Raw genomic sequence first — 17,004 nt, 5'->3', positions numbered from 1 at the left:
AACTCTGAGACAGCCTTTCTTCATCTAATGTCGAGTTACGTAAGCTAAAAAAATGTCTACTGTATAATGTATGTCAATTGTATGAGTTATTAGAACCTTTAACAGAGCAAAGTAAACCAATATCTTCCTTTTCTTTCCTTCCTTTCTCTGGCAAACTCTGAAACAGCATTTTTCATCTCTGTTTCCTACTCCTTATGACTTCAAGAACCTGTGCATCAACTTACGGTCTTCGCCACCTGCGGGTCATCCTCTCGGCTGCTGCGCTTCACCAGAGAGGAGACGGAGGCACTGTGGGGCAATCCAGCTTCCTCCCTGCTGCGTCCATCCACCTGGGGCGATACGGAACTGGACTGCTGCTCTTTCAGTCTAGCAGGGTAGAATGAAAAATAAGACAGTGACAGAAAAGTAAAGATAAGAATAAGTAATAAAAGGTGTTGACATTAACCCAGTAGCAGCGGGGACTATGTTTCTTAATGGTCCTTCTAAACGAGAATAATGAGTAAAAATCATCACTCACACAAACCATTCCATAATACATATCAAAGCATTTGTGATCAGTTTATGCATCATCTATTTTGGGGGGTTTATATCATGGCGGGCTTTTTTTTTTTATTAATGTTTACTTTTTTTGTGCCCTTGAACTGTCTCCTTTGCTGTGTAAAAAAAAAAAAAAAAAAAAAAGGCACAAATTTGGCCCGTCGCTGCTACCGGGTTAGTAAAGCCTAGTGAGTTATGCTGCACTTCACAGATACCACACAACATCCTTAGAGACACACCACACACAGGTGACAGCCCCAAAACACACCCTCAAACACACCTGACATAGAACACGTGGGAGCCGTTGCCGGATTTGTCCTCGTACACAAACATATTCTTGCGGTTGTTGACAGAGAAGGGGTTGAGAATGGTGCGCAGGGCGAGAATCCCTTTGCTGCCCACCTTGCCCGTGCAGACCTTGTGGTGCAGCTCGAACTTGGTCTCCCACACCGCCCGACATGCAAATGCTCCAGGCTTGAATTTGAAGGAGGCCTCAAGGATGGCTCGGTACTCTGGCTCACTGTCTGTTGGGTGGAAAAGGCATGGGGTGTGTGATTTGTCTTTCTTCAGTGTCAAAAAGCTTTAATAGAGTATCTTCATTTTTATAAGTAATGCCCAAACCTGCTACTGACCCCCCCTAATATAGCCTAGCCTAATCTAACCTAATGCAATCAGACCTAACCTATCCTAACCTAACCAAACCCAACATATCCTAACCTAACCTAGCCTAACGTTTCCTATCCTAACATAACCTAGCATAACCCACCACAATCTAACCTTAGCCTAACCTACCCTAGCCTAGTCTAAAATAAAGTAACCTAGCCTAACCTACACTAACCTAACCTAACCTACCCAAACCTAACCAAACTTAACCTATACGCCCCCTGGATCATAACCTAACCTATACCTCCCTCCCCTGAATCTTGACCAAACCTAACCTGCCTCCCCAATTTCTCCCTGACCTAACCTAACCTACCCTAGCCTACACCAGCCTTCCTAACTCCTTCCCCCAACAGCACCCACCATAAACACTCCTGCTCTTGGTGTCCTCCTTCAGCCATATCTCCTCCGAGGTCTCCGGCTCCAGCAGAGGGTTACACATGCGGGTGTTGTGGAGGTCTTGCAGCAGCAGTGTCTGGTTCACGAGCTTCACCAGCGCCCTCACGTTGCGCACCACATCCGCCTGAACGTTACGCCATCGCCCCAGCTCTGCCTCCGTCCTGCGATCAGAAAGTAGATGTCGGAATAATGGATGTGGCCAGCATTGCCAGATTAGTGTATTCACCTTTGTATTTACCATTTTTAGACACTTAACTATAGCAAAAAGACACTAATAATTAAACCTTTTGAGGGTAACTATAAATAAATGTAGTTATTGGAGTGGAGGAGACAGTTTTGGGGGCGGAAATCGTAATTCAGGAGTGTAAGTGTACATCTGAGTGTAGTAACCCCCATGAAAGCACTACACATGCTCCACTTCCAATACACAGAAATACAAAAAGACTACAAGAGGAAAGAGTCTATACATGGCAACTCCTGAAATTGGGTACACCACACACCTGCAGTGGAAGAAGGTGTCCACACGCTCAACGGACACCCGAAGAATGAGCCAAAACTCCGGCAGGAATGGCTCCACCAGCTCAAAGTCCTGCAGCCAATCTGAGCAGTCGTTGTCCGAGTCGCTGATGTCCCCCTCGCAGCCGTCCTCCGTGGTCTGGCCGGACTCCAAGAGGCTGGACACGTCTGAGTAAGGTCCGCCCAGCACTGACCCTGTGCCTGAGTTGTGCCGACTCTTTAAAAGGTCGCCACCTGTACCTGAGGAAGGGTGAGGAGATGTTGGTACACTGAATGAGTTTAAGACAATGCATAGGTTTACTGTACACCTTCATCTTCATTATTGCCTTATTTTATAGGTAGAAATAAACCTAAAATAATATAGTGTCTCATGCTGCTCTTCAGAAGGTCTCCACTTGTACCTGAGGAAGGGTACAGATGTATTGTTAAACTGAATGAGGTTCTACTGACAGACTGCTGCACCCCAAGGCTTGAGGAGGGAGTGTGCCGAGGGACACCTGCCGAGGGTCACCGTACCTGAGTTGTGTCGGCTCTTTAGGAGGTCGGTGCTGGTGCCGGAACTGTTACGGCTCTTGAGAACGTCAGACGAGTTGTGTCGGCTCTTCATGAACTCTGCCCACAGCCCTCCACTGCCAAAGGATATGTCACTGTTAGGGTTACGCTGGTACAGATGCTTCGCTAAGAAACTAAGATACACATACAGATTTCCTTCTATCTGTGACCTAAATTATTTGAAGAGAGTATTAAGGGACCCATGATACTAAAGCTTCTTCCAAAACGTGAGCTTTCCACACTAAACAAGACTCTGTAGGAAAAAGGAAAATATTGAATAGGGAGGCATTTGTATTTAATATTTTTTAGACCTTACTCTGTCTCCTCCACACACAAAAACATGAAAAGGAAAAACGAAAAAGAGGAGAAAGAAGACAAAATAAATGAGACCCAATTTTTAGCCCTTCATCTGTCTCCTTCTCAATAAAAAAAAGGATAAAAAGAAAGGAAAAGAAATATTATTGAAAGGAAAACAAGAAATAAATAACAGACCCAATTTTTAGCCCTTCATCTGTCTCCTCCATAAAAAAAGGATAAAAAGAAGGAAAAGAAATATTATTGAAAGAAAAAGAATAAATAAATAATAGGCCCACCTGGTGCTGGCCGTAAGGGTGGCAGTGGGAGGGGTGCGCAGGGTGTCCACGGCAGCCTCAGTCACACTCGGTACAAAGCTGTCAGTGCTGGCCGACTTCCGTATGACCTCGGCCGACGCCTGTGGCCGGGGAAGGCTCTCGGACCCACACCTGGGGATTGAAAAAGTAGATACAAACTTAAAAACAGATCACATAAAGGATGATTAGCAATACGGGAGCAGTGAGTAGCGGGCTTTTTTTTTCTCTGCACTCTTTTTGTTGCCCTTGAGCCGTCTCCTTTGATGTAAAAAAAATGAATAAATAAATAAAAAATTGAGAGTAATCCTAATTCTTACGTTCTTATAAATAGGGAAGTGAAGTTTTGTAGCATTAGCATTGTTGTTATTACTTAATCACGTTTACACCTCGAAAGTAATCTCAATTCTTACGTTCTTTAAATACGAAAGTGCGGTTTAGTATCATCATCATCATTATTATTCTCTATTTAGTTATTTATTTATTATTTTTTTACAGCAAGGTAATCACGTTTACACCTGGAAAGTAATCTCAATTCTTACGTTCTTTGAATACGAAAGTGCGGTTTTGTATCATCACCATTATTATTATTCTCTATTTAGTTATTTATTTTACTTTTCTACAGCAAGGGAGACAGCTCAAGGGCAAAAAATAAATACTAAAACAACAAAAAACAATAGACACTGCTCAGATAAAAGAAAAGAGACTGAGTGGCTGAAAACGAGGTCAAACTATATAATTCCATCACCCGCTTACTGGTTATGAGCTATTCTATTCCATTTATTTATTTTACTTTTCTACAGAGAGGGAGGCAGCTCAAGGGCAAAAAATAAATACTAAAACAACAAAAAATGATAGACACTGCTCAGATAAAAGAAAAGAGACTGAGTGGCCGAAAACGAGGTCAAACTATATAATTCCATCACCCGTTTACTGGTTATGAGCTATTCTATTCCATTTATTTATTTTACTTTTCTACAGCAAGGGAGACAGCTCAAGGGCAAAAAATAAATACTAAAACAACAACAAAAGCCTGCTAGATGCTTCTCCAATAAAAGAAAAGAGAATGAGGGGCTGGAAACAAGGTCAAACTATATCAGTCCATCACAGGTTTACTGGTTATGAGCTTAAGTCCCTCTGGTTAACATTATTACAGACCTTATTAGTTCATTGAGAGGCAGGGAGAGGCGGTGTGACGGGTCCTTGGGCACTCTTGCATCAGTGGGGGTGGTACCTTCACCACGGACAACTTCCTCCCCTTCCACCCTCCCTTCGGTCACGCTCCCACCCTCTATGAGCCTCGGTGATGCATGTGAGTCTCCGTTGGTGGGGTGAAGATCTCCTTTTTCCCCATTCTTAGCTCCCTTATTGGCATTCTCCTTCACCTTTTCATTCTGGGCTGGGCTGGTTCCGCATAGATCCTCAGAGTCCGCCACCTGTTGCTGCGTCTCCTCCCCCGTCTCCTGGTCCTTGGTGGAGGTCTCATGTGGCTCTGAATTCTGGCTGTGGTCTGAGCTCCCTTTCTGCGACTCCTGAAGCTGCCGTGATGGTGCCAGAAGTTGACGTCTTGGGGTTGTGTTGTTACTTTCATCCTCGTCTTTATTTTCCTCGTTGTCCTCCTTCTTGCCGTTCTTGTCCTCCTTGTCCTTGGTTTCCCCGAGCATCTGTTCCTTGGAGGCTCGTTTAGCGGCGGCCAGGCTGGAGCTCTTCTTCGGGGACTCGGAGTAGCGCTGGCGGGGGTCGTGGGGCTGGTGGGAGGACTCCCGGGAGAAGGGTCCTCGCAGGAGCTGAATGTCTGAGTCTGAGTCCGAGGTGTTGATGGACCCCCGGCGCTCAGAGTCTCTCCTCTCCTTCCTCTCCCGCCGCCTCATCCACTTCTCCTTCTCTGGCCCCTCTCCTTTTTGCGTCACTCCACCCTCCATGTCTCCAAGATTCTCAGATGCTCTTCCTGCAACAAAAGTGCATCAGTTAGACAAATTAGCAAATATATTAACATGGAGAGCTTTCTAAATACTAAATGGACCTAAAATCTTAATGCTCTGAGATGTAAGAGCATAATTAAGACAGATTACGACTTTTTAGAACACCTTTTCTAATGTTAAATGTCCAAGGAAACTTGTCCAGTCTGGCTACAAATATATCAATGCTGATAACCCTCTAAATAATAAAAACAACCAAGTGTGAAAGACAGATAAGACCTTGGCAATTCCACCTACGTTCAGTGTCGAAGGATACTCGCCCAGCCTGGAACCTTGAGGCCGGGCAGCGGATGGTGTCGGGGGAGGAGAGGCTGACCTTGGCCTCCTGACAACTTGTATCCATTTGGCGCAGCTGAGCAGAGTCATCGGCATGGGGGTGTGGGCGGAAGTTGATGGACTGGCTGTGGAAGGTGAGGGGCGGCACGACAGAGGAGAAGTGTCGCCGCCTGATCTGTGACTTTTCCTGCACCAGGTAGTACAGCGCCCCCTCCTGCCGCAGGTGGTGCCCCGTGACGCTCAGCCGCCCAAACTCCTGCCGGCATGAAACGAAAATTAATCACTCTTTCTTTAGCATTCATTTTTTTTTTTTTTTTGTGTGTGTGTGTGTGTGTGTGTGTGAGACCATTTTATTCTTTATATTTTAACTTTTTTTTGCTGTTGTTGTTGTTGTTGGCCAAAATGAAAGTTAATACCCCTCTTTTCTCTTTAATGCTCTTTTTAATTTTTTTTTTTGGGGGGGGGAAGAAGTGTATTAGGACATTTTTATTCTTTATTTTTTATTTTATTTATTTATTTATTACTTTTTTGTTCTAGGTGTGTCTCAGTTGTTAGCCGAACATGTTAACTAAAGCACTATGGACCTCTGCGCACATGTGTACGTATGTGTGAATGTGTGCGTGTGTGAGTGTGTGTGTGCATACCTGCATGAACCTCTCCTTGCTTTGCTCCATGCCGCACACAAAGTTCAACGGAATGGACTCCAGGATACAGTTTGGGGCGTTGCGGGAGCTCTCGACGTGCGCCACCACCATCTCCAGGTTGGCCTCCTTCAGGTGACACGTGTGCAGCATGGCCGAGGCGATCTCATCACGCAGGAGCCACTTGATCTGAAGGTGGAAAAATAGGTGTATATCTATAATCAACCTGCATTCAATTCTCCACCCAAAATTGACCTCTCTTTTGGTCACTCTTTTCTTTTGTCTTTTTTTTTAGGAGAAGCGTTTGGCGGGCTTTTTCTCTACACTTTTTTTTATGCCCTTGAGCTGCTTCCTTTCCTGTAAAAAATAAATAAATAAATAAAAATTCCCGTTGGTATTGTCAAACGCTTCCGCCTTTCACGTCAACTATTTCCAAAGGCCAAAGAGGAGGAGAGTTATAGTGAGTGATGTTTTAGGTTCATGGTACAGAGGAAGGGTCAAATTACCACCACCAGGGTTATAAAACAATTTCCAAAGGCCAAAACGGGAGGGGGAATTATAATGAGTGTGTTTTTAGGTTCATGGTACAGAGGAAGGGTCAAACTACCACCACCAGGGTTATAAAACAATATCCAAAGGCCAAAACAGGAGGAGAGTTATAATGAGTGTGTTTTTAGGTTCATGGTACAGAGGAAGGGTCAAACTACCACCACCAGGGTTATAAAACAATTTCCAAAGGCCAAAACAGGAGGAGGGTTATAATAAGTGTGTTTTTAGGTTCATGGTACAGAGGAAGGGTCAAACTACCACCACTAGGGTTATACAACAGTTTCCAAAGGCCAAAACAGGAGGAGGAATTATAATGAGTGTGTTTTTAGGTTCATGGTACAGAAGAAGGGTCAAACTACCACCACCAAGATTATAAAACAGTTTCCAAAGGGCAAAACAGGAGGAGAGTTATAATGAGTGTGTTTTTAGGTTCATGGTACAGAGGAAGGGTCAAACTACCACCACCAGGGTTATAAAACAATTTCCAAAGGCCAAAACAGGAGGAGAGTTATCATGAGTTTGTTTTTAGGTTCATGGTACAGAGGAAGGGTCAAACTACCACTAGGGTTATAAAACTACCCCTGGAAATGCCCAAAACTCCCATGAAAGTCTTGTCATATATGTGTTTAAGAATATGACCCTCCATTTATGTAACCTAAGTCTTACGTTCTTAAAATAGGAAAGTGAAGCCTTGTTTTATTACCATTATTATTCAATTTACTTTTTTTTATGGCAATTTACACCTGAATGGCTGCCTCACCTCATCCACAGTGGTCAGAATGGCCTGGTGCTGGAAATCAGGGAGGTGAATCAACTGGTCCTCGTCCTCCAAGAAGGATTCATCAATGTCCGAGAGGGAGGCGCAGGTTGACTCGGAGATGGACCTGCCACGCTTCAGCTGTGGTGGGGAGGCGGTGGAGCACATGCTAATGGTACGGAAGGAGCGACTCAGGTCCACCGCTGAGTCCTTCACCTCCGCCACCATCTTCGTCGTCGAGGCCGCCAGTGCAGGGAGGAGCGTCATGCAGAGGACATCCAGGGTGATTCTGACGGTGGCCAAGTCCAGCTCCGGGTAGGTGAGGGTGTGCACCACTTCATCTGTTGGGGACAAGATTAACCCTTGACTGTGGATTTCCTACAATAAGACATCACCAAGCTACAGGAATGGAACAAAAAGTGGCTGCTATAATTCAATGAAGAAAAATGTAAAGTCATGCACCTTGGGAGGGGATATCCAGCATACCAGTACCACATGGGAAACAGTCCACTATCCACCACAGAGGCAGAGAAAAACCTGGGAGTACATGTTACCAGGCTACCAGTGAAGGACAAATCCGTGCCAATTGCAGTGGACGAGTTAATTTTGTGGCATTGGGAAAATAGTCGTGATGGGAGACCGAAACATTTAATAATACGGACCAAGACAACTCACCAAGACATGTGGGTAGGTTTTTGAGGGAGATGGTGGCGTGAACGTGACCGCCAATACGAATGGTGCACGTCAGGTGGAGAAAGAGCGGCGGCACAGTGTCCGGGAGGGAGCTCATGTCCTCGTCCTGCTCAGATATCACCGACGTCTTATCCTCGTCCAACTCCGGGACCGTCAGCTGACTGTGCAGACGCTGGAACACTGCAGGGAAAACGTGTCACAGAAACTAGAAGATATAGCGAAGAATGAGTGAATATTTGAGGTCATATATGTGGTTCAACTGATAATGACAAGATGATGAAGGTACAGCAGATGGTGATGATGCCTCCTTACCTGTGCTGCCAATCTCGGAGCGGAATTCAATGCTTCTGTCTGGGTCGTCGTCCTCCCCTTCGTCCTCCTCCTCCTCCTCCTCTCCCCCGTTCACCGTAGTTTCATCGTCCAGATCCTCTTCCCCTTCCGTAAAAACATCTGACTTCTGCAAGACAAAACACAATGATTAGCGCATGTTTTCTTTTATCCTTGAGCTGCGTCCTTCAATGAAAAAAAGCAGAAGTTTGCGTGGTGAGGTGATCTGAAGTGTGCTACATGCTGGTGCGGCAAGGAGGTGTAACTCTTAGCTTGTACTCTTCGTGGCAGATTAGTAGAGCATGCATTTCTCTCCCAGCCATGCATCATAAGAGGAAATAAGGAGAGGAGAAGAATAATATATTTCACAACTGTAGCTGGCTGGTGGGGTGTACGTGGTGGCCCAGCATGCATGTACCACTCTGAGGTGAGGGAAGGGGTAAGTATTCATCCCTTGGAGCATCATTCTGAAAACAAGCGTGAGTATAGGTCAGGTCATGCTGCTCGTGTTACAGGTAAACCACATAGACGCAGTGACCTTGATGAAAACATGCATTAGTATAAGACGAAACAAGTCATGTTGCTGGTGTTAGTTGCAACCCACATGGAGATAGTGACCCTGCTGAAAACATGCATTGGTATAGGTCAAAACAAGTCATGTTGCTGGTGTTAGATGCAACCCACATGGAGATAGTGACCCTGCTGAAAACATGCATTGGTATAGGTCAAAACAAGTCATGCTGTTGGTGTTAGATGCAAGCCACATGGAGATAGTGACCCTGCTGAAAACATGCATTAGTATAGGTCAAAACAAGTCATGTTGCTGGTGTTAGATGCAACCCACATGGAGATAGTGACCCTGCTGAAAACATGCATTAGTATAGGTCAAAACAAGTCATGCTGCTGGTGTTAGATGCAACCCACATGGAGATAGTGACCCTGCTGAAAACATGCATTAGTATAGGTCAAAACAAGTCATGCTGCTGGTGTTAGATGCAACCCACATGGAGATAGTGACCCTGCTGAAAACATGCATTGGTATAGGTCAAAACAAGTCATGCTGCTGGTGTTAAGGGTAAATCACAGGGATGCCGTGAGTACCTTGCCCACCGACACCCTCCTGGGCTTGTGCAGTCTGGCGGGGTCAATCTGGTTCTGAAAGGTTGAAGATAATGTTAGTAATGATAACACACACGGTAAACATTCTCATAAAGTCATGTGGCCAGACTCACAAGCATAAACTAAGACCAAAATGTAATGAGTAATGTAGAATGTAAGATATCCCGACTGGCACTCACAGGTTAGATAGGGTATGTACAGGGTGTTGGTAAATGAGTCCCATATACCGGTCAGATAGTGTCATGCAGCAGCCAGATGTCAATAAAAAACGAAGCATGAACAAAACACTTCAGTGGTATTGATGAAGCTGACATGGGCAATCAAATACCATACAAGAGGTCCAAATTCCCCATCTGCCAAACCTGCATCCCATCATTCCTTCCCAGAAACCTTACCAGAACACTTTACTTGTATCGATAAGACTAAAATGAGGAATCAGATACTATATATAAGGTTCAAATTCCCCATCTGCCAACCCTGCATCCCATCATTCCTTCCCAGAACCCTTTACTTGTATCGATAAGACTAAAATGAGGAATCAGATACTATATATAAGGTTCAAATTCCCCATCTCCCAACCCTGCATCCCATTATGCCTTCCCAGAACCCTTTACTTGTATCGATAAGACTAAAATGAGGAATCAGATACTATATATAAGGTTCAAATTCACCATCTGCCAACCCTGCATCCCATTATTCCTTCCCAGAACCCTTACCAGAACACTTTACTTGTATCGATAAGACTAAAATGAGGAATCAGATACTATATATAAGGTTCAAATTCACCATCTCCCAACCCTGCATCCCATTATGCCTTCCCAGAAACCTTACCAGAACCCTTTAGTTGTATCGATAAGACTAAAATGAGGAATCAGATACTATACATAAGGTTCGAATTCCCCATCTCCCAACCCTGCATCACATTATGCCTTCCCAGAAACCTTACCAGAACACTTTACTTGTATCGATAAGACTAAACTGAGGAATCAGATACTATACATAAGGTTCGAATTCCCCATCTCCCAACCCTGCATCACATTATGCCTTCCCAGAAACCTTACCAGAACCCTTTAGTTGTATCGATAAGACTAAAATGAGGAATCAGATACTATATATAAGGTTCAAATTCACCATCTCCCAACCCTGCATCACTTTATCACTCTCCAGGACCTCTAACAGTACACTTTTGTTGTACCGATAAAATTTACACCAGGAATCAACTACAGTCATCCCTCAAATAGTACGGTTTCCAATAGTTCGGTTTCAGTTTTATGTGGATTTTCATGTAAGATTTTTTTAGGATTTTTAAATTTCTCGCCGAGCAGGAAATTTAAAAATCCTTAAAAGATCTTCTATGACAATCCGTATAAAACCGAAACCGAACTATTGAAAACCGTACAATTTGAGGGACGACTGTACTATATAAAAGGGTTCAAAGTCACCATACGTCAACACAGCATCACATAATTCCCTTCCCTTCCCATATGTATATCAGGAGAGTAAAGCCTTTCACGACTCCACCATTGCCAGTCACACACCACCTTGGCACAGCACAGACACAACACAATACACACACTAACTACTGCCACAGACACAGAAGGGACGACACAACACCCTCGCTTGGCTTCGCAACACAGGAGGTCATTTGATAAGAAGAAGAAGAGGAGGATGGTGATGATGATGATGAAGAGGAAGAAGAAGCAGAAGAAGAGGAAGAAGACAAAGATGAAGAAGAAGATGAAGGAGAAAACAAGAAGAGGTGATAAAGAAGAAAGGAAGAAGAGGAAGATAAAGAAGAACAAAAGACGAAAGAGAAAACTTGAGGGCGTGTAAACTGAAAACAACTCATGCTTGCCAAAACTTTTATCACCAAGATCGAAAAAATAAACAAAGCGAAGGTTCAAGGAATGACTATACGAACATAATGTTAAATCCCACAGGAATAAGATCGTAGGTAAAAAAATTAAAACAGGTATAATGGATATTGCTTACAAAACTTTTTCATCGTCAAGAACAGCAAGAAAAAAATGCCAGTCTTCAATATCCAAAACTTTTCATCAATGTGGGAAGTAGCGTTCAAAAACCTCTTTCTCAGTCAAGCTTCAGACATTCAGGACAAGACAAGCACTAGACACAACACAGGGGGCAGCTAGCAAGGGTCCTCCTCAGCCTGATACCACGTTCTCCTCTATTAAAAACTCTTCGTCAATGTGGGAAGTAGCGTTCAAAAACCTCTTTCTCAGACAAGCTTCAGGCATTCAGGACAAGACAAGCACTAGACACAACACAGGGGGCAGCTAGCAAGGGTCCTCCTCACCCTGATACCATGTTCTCCTCTATTAAAAACTCTTCGTCAATGTGGGAAGTAGCGTTCAAAAACCTCTTTCTCAGACAAGCTTCAGGCATTCAGGACAAGACAAGCACTAGACACGACACAGGGGGCAGCTAGCAAGGTTCCTCCTCACCCTGATACCATGTTCTCCTCTATTAAAAACTCTTCATCAATGTGGGAAGTAGCGTTCAAAAACCTCTTTCTCAGACAAGCTTCAGACATTCAGGACAAGACAAGCACTAGACACAACACAGGGGGCAGCTAGCAAGGGTCCTCCTCACCCTGATACCACGTTCTCCTCTATTAAAAACTCTTCATCAATGTGAGAAGTAGCGTTCAAAAACCTCTTTCTCAGACAAGCTTCAGACATTCAGGACAAGACAAGCACTAGACACAACACAGGGGGCAGCTAGCAAGGGTCCTCCTCAGCCTGATACCACGTTCTCCTCTATTAAAAACTCTTCATCAATGTGGGAAGTAGCGTTCAAAAAGCTCTTTCTCAGTCAAGCTTCAGACATTCAGGACAAGACAAGCACTAGACACAACACAGGGGGCAGCTAGCAAGGGTCCTTCTCACCCTGATACCACGTTCTCCTCTATTAAAAACTCATCAATGTGAGAAGTACCGTTCAAAAACCTCTTTCTCAGACAAGCTTCAGACATTCAGGACAAGACAAGCACTAGACACAACACAGGGGGCAGCTAGCAAGGGTCCTCCTCACCCTGATACCACGTTCTCCTCTATTAAAAACTCTTTATCAATGTGAGAAGTAGCGTTCAAAAACCTCTTTCTCAGTCAAGCTTCAGGCATTCAGGACAAGACAAGCACTAGACACAACACAGGGGGCAGCTAGCAAGGGTCCTCCTCACCCTGATACCACATTCTCCTCTATTAAAAACTCATCAATGTGAGAAGTAGCGTTCAAAAACCTCTTTCTCAGACAAGCTTCAAGCATTCAGGACAAGACAAGCACTAGACACAACACAGGGGGCAGCTAGCAAGGGTCCTCCTCACCCTGATACCACATTCTCCTCTATTAAAAACTCATCAATGTGAGAAGTAGCGTTCAAAAACCTCTTTCTCAGACAAGCTTCAAGCATTCAGGACAAGACAAGCACTAGACACAACACAGGGGGCAGCTAGCAAGGGTCCTCCTCACCCTGATACCATGTTCTCCTCTATTAAAAACTCTTCGTCAATGTGGGAAGTAGCGTTCAAAAACCTCTTTCTCAGTCAAGCTTCAGACATTCAGGACAAGACAAGCACTAGACACAACACAGGGGGCAGCTAGCAAGGGTCCTCCTCACCCTGATACCATGTTCTCCTCTATTAAAAACTCTTCGTCAATGTGGGAAGTAGCGTTCAAAAACCTCTTTCTCAGTCAAGCTTCAGGCATTCAGGACAAGACAAGCACTAGACACAACACAGGGGGCAGCTAGCAAGGGTCCTCCTCACCCTGATACCAAATTCTCCTCTATTAAAAACTCTTTATCAATGTGAGAAGTAGCGTTCAAAAACCTCTTTCTCAGACAAGCTTCAGACATTCAGGACAAGACAAGCACTAGACACAACACAGGGGGCAGCTAGCTCAGCCTGATACCACATTCTCCTTTATTAAAAACTCTTCATCAATGTGAGAAGTAGCGTTCAAAAACCTCTTTCTCAGACAAGCTTCAGGCATTCAGGACAAGACAAGCACTAGACACAACACAGGGGGCAGCTAGCAAGGGTCCTCCTCACCCTGATACCATGTTCTCCTCTATTAAAAACTCTTCATCAATGTGGGAAGTAGCGTTCAAAAACCTCTTTCTCAGACAAGCTTCAAACATTCAGGACAAGACAAGCACTAGACACAACACAGGGGGCAGCTAGCAAGGGTCCTCCTCACCCTGATACCATGTTCTCCTCTATTAAAAACTCTTCGTCAATGTGGGAAGTAGCGTTCAAAAACCTCTTTCTCAGTCAAGCTTCAGACATTCAGGACAAGACAAGCACTAGACACAACACAGGGGGCAGCTAGCAAGGGTCCTCCTCACCCTGATACCACGTTCTCCTCTATTAAAAACTCTTCATCAATGTGGGAAGTAGCGATCAAAAACCTCTTTCTCAGTCAAGCTTCAGGCATTCAGGACAAGACAAGCACTAGACACAACACAGGGGGCAGCTAGCAAGGGTCCTCCTCACCCTGATACCATGTTCTCCTCCATTAAAAACTCTTCGTCAATGTGGGAAGTAGCGTTCAAAAACCTCTTTCTCAGACAAGCTTCAGGCATTCAGGACAAGACAAGCACTAGACACAACACAGGGGGTGGCTAGCAAGGGTCCTCCTCACCCTGATACCATGTTCTCCTCTATTAAAAACTCTTCGTCAATGTGGGAAGTAGCGTTCAAAAACCTCTTTCTCAGACAAGCTTCAAACATTCAGGACAAGACAAGCACTAGACACAACACAGGGGGCAGCTAGCAAGGGTCCTCCTCACCCTGATACCATGTTCTCCTCTATTAAAAACTCTTCGTCAATGTGAGAAGTAGCGTTCAAAAACCTCTTTCTCAGACAAGCTTCACACATTCAGGACAAGACAAGCACTAGACACAACACAGGGGGCAGCTAGCAAGGGTCCTCCTCAGCCTGATACCATGTTCTCCTCTATTAAAAACTCTTCGTCAATGTGGGAAGTAGCGTTCAAAAACCTCTTTCTCAGACAAGCTTCAAACATTCAGGACAAGACAAGCACTAGACACAACACAGGGGGCAGCTAGCAAGGGTCCTCCTCAGCTTGACGGAGAGGTAGGTGTTGCTGGTGCCTCATGCAGATCAAGACAGATGTAGCACAGACCAAAGATGTCAGCAAGCCATTAATTCCAGGGGCAGTGCTAACCTTCTCCAAGAGCTCCAATTCGCGCGATGACACATAGACGAAATCCTCCACTGGCGTCCCCTGTGTCCGAGCAAGAGGTGGGTCATAACACGTCAACACACCACCACCACCACCACCACCAACGGAACCATCGTGTGTAGCACAAAAAGCCCAACGAATCATACATCTACAAGGGTTCTAGGCAACGTTAACAGATTGTCGTACTCAGTCTCTTGTGTCTGCCGATTTCCGACCCTAAAACTGGCTTCATATTATATAATCAATAAAATGTTTGATTATTATTGATGTTTCTTGGCAATAGTTACGGGTCAGAAACCAGTAAATACAGTGTGCTGAGTACGATAATCTGGCAAAAGTGGTTTTAGGCTAACTTATGTAGCATCCAAATGAGTAAACCTTCAGATTGTCTTTAATGTGTTACAGAAAACTCTAGTCTAGTGGCAGTAAATCTATAAGGAATGGGTATGACAGTTAATTCTAATCTTTGTTTATGAGAGCAATAGACAGAGTTCCTGACCCCAAACTCTATGAAGGGAAGAGTTTCTGAAAATAAAATTCCTTAACCCGGTAGCAGCGACGGGCCAAATTTTTGCAACGATATAAACCCCAAAAAATAGATGATGCATAAACTGATCACAAATGCGTTGATATATATTATGAAATGGTTTGCGTGGGTGATGATTTTTTCTTATTAATTCGCTTAGAGGGCCCTTTAAGAAACATGATCCCTGCAGCTATCAGGTTAAGCAATTTTCACTTGACAGATGCGTTCCTCTTTCTCTCATTTATAGACAAGGGTGAATACTTTACCCACAACCCTCAGCTCTACCCCTTAACCCTCACTATCACCATTAGACCCAAGACAACCCATATCACCCCTGTCCCTTGTCACACTTATGTATTTGCTTCACTCCTTTCTGAACACCCTATTCCAATATCACTCACACCTCCCTTCACCTGTCCCCACAATACCTAACTATCCCCAACAGACCCCAAGACACCCCCAATCCCCACACGACACCCCCCACGCCCGGTACCCACCTCGCTGGAGTGGTGGAGGCTGCGCGGACAGAAGTAATAGAACTCAGGGAAGGCTGGCACAATCTGGAAGGACCCAAGTAGGATGGCGTTGAAGCGTTCTCGGATGCTGGTGTGTAGCTGCTGGAGGTCACGGCAAGGGTGGTGGCGCTTCAGAAGGGAGAGAGGGAACTTGCTACTGCTGGTGGTGTTGGTGGTGGAGGTACTAGTGGTGGTGGTGCTGGTGGTGGAAGTACAGGTGGTGGTGTTGGTGGTGGTGCAGGTACTGGTGTTGTTAGCTGCAGGTGGTGTGTCCGTGCCTTCAGTTTTTGCTTTCTGGAACTTTGAGGGTTTTATAAATTAGTGTCTGACTCAACTATGAAATCTGATTGATATTTCCTCCCCACAGCATTGCCAAACCTACCCTTAGAGGTGGGAATACAGTCTCTAATAGCCTTTTCTTTTAAAAACTACTCGATCACACTGTGCTGGGGGTGATGCGTCAGTCAACGTTGCCAAATTGTCTTACTCAGCCTCTTATATTTACCAACTTCCGATCCAAAAACTGTCTCGTGGACCCCAATAAGGAGGTTCACTTATAATTATTGTTAAAATAGTTCATTCCTGATGTTTCTTGGCAATAGTTAGGCGTCAGAAACCGATAAATACTATCCTCTGAGTACGACAATCTGGCAATGGTGGCGTCAGTGCTGGGGAGATGCGTGGATACCAATCAAACATACTTCATATTGTGTTGGTAAAGCACAAAGGACTTACGGCTCTTAATGTGGACCTACTATAGAAACTTGATACAGAGGCAATGGACAGAAATAGCAGGAAGCACATCAAGGACCGTCTAACCTGACAAGTGACTATGGGGTGTGGACACTAATCATACATGCTTCATATTGTGTTGGTAAAGCACAAAGGACTTACGGCTCTTAATATGGACCTACTATAGAAACTTGATACAGAGGCAATGGACAGAAACAGCAGGAAACACATCAAGGACCATCTAACCTGACAAGCAACTATGGGAAATTTTGATGTTAAATAGATGGTGATGATGTTTCCCCAGAGGTCAGAGAGGACTGATGATGATAACTAGTGAGGATGAGATGAAGGTTCAGTTTATATATTCTTTTGATGTGACTTCTTGAGA

General features: G+C 44.5%; 1 protein-coding gene and 1 long non-coding RNA gene across 20 annotated transcripts in view; both read right to left on the bottom strand.

Annotated features, from left to right (window-relative positions):
- LOC127005258 (KICSTOR complex protein SZT2-like) overlaps positions 1–17,004 on the bottom strand; it is a 102,191-nt gene that overhangs the window by 35,365 nt on the left and 49,822 nt on the right. For 14 of the 18 annotated variants that reach the window (XR_007758408.1, XM_050874039.1, XM_050874042.1 and 11 more), the window contains exons 26-40: positions 15,867–16,184; positions 14,826–14,885; positions 9,596–9,649; positions 8,480–8,624; positions 8,150–8,347; positions 7,478–7,815; positions 6,172–6,357; positions 5,489–5,783; positions 4,431–5,220; positions 3,258–3,407; positions 2,629–2,741; positions 2,097–2,352; positions 1,561–1,757; positions 818–1,061; positions 225–366 (exon numbers count right to left, since the gene is read on the bottom strand). Coding sequence is in view for 17 of the 18 variants with exons in the window: in XM_050874039.1 (XP_050729996.1) it covers positions 225–366; positions 818–1,061; positions 1,561–1,757; positions 2,097–2,352; positions 2,629–2,741; positions 3,258–3,407; positions 4,431–5,220; positions 5,489–5,783; positions 6,172–6,357; positions 7,478–7,815; positions 8,150–8,347; positions 8,480–8,624; positions 9,596–9,649; positions 14,826–14,885; positions 15,867–16,184 (3,486 nt within the window). In the remaining variant the exon portion in view is untranslated. The remainder of the gene's footprint in view (positions 1–224; positions 367–817; positions 1,062–1,560; positions 1,758–2,096; positions 2,353–2,628; positions 2,742–3,257; positions 3,408–4,430; positions 5,221–5,488; positions 5,784–6,171; positions 6,358–7,477; positions 7,816–8,149; positions 8,348–8,479; positions 8,625–9,595; positions 9,650–14,825; positions 14,886–15,866; positions 16,185–17,004) is intronic. The other 4 variants (XM_050874040.1, XM_050874041.1, XM_050874045.1 and 1 more) reach the window with 4 other exon arrangements.
- LOC127005261 (uncharacterized) lies at positions 12,423–14,208 on the bottom strand. Of its 2 annotated transcripts, none has more exons than XR_007758413.1 (3): positions 14,046–14,208; positions 13,602–13,749; positions 12,423–13,316 (listed from the first exon to the last, which is right to left on the bottom strand). It is a non-coding gene; the product is annotated as an uncharacterized LOC127005261 (long non-coding RNA). The 2 variants fall into 2 exon arrangements; XR_007758412.1 differs by lacking the exon at positions 14,046–14,208 and adding an exon at positions 13,898–13,973.

The sequence above is a fragment of the Eriocheir sinensis genome, chromosome 29, assembly GCF_024679095.1.
Source record: "Eriocheir sinensis breed Jianghai 21 chromosome 29, ASM2467909v1, whole genome shotgun sequence".
NCBI classification, from domain to species: Eukaryota; Metazoa; Arthropoda; class Malacostraca; order Decapoda; family Varunidae; genus Eriocheir; species Eriocheir sinensis.
Note: the sequence above shows the minus strand (reverse complement) of the source record. Positions and strands in the feature narration are given on the sequence as shown.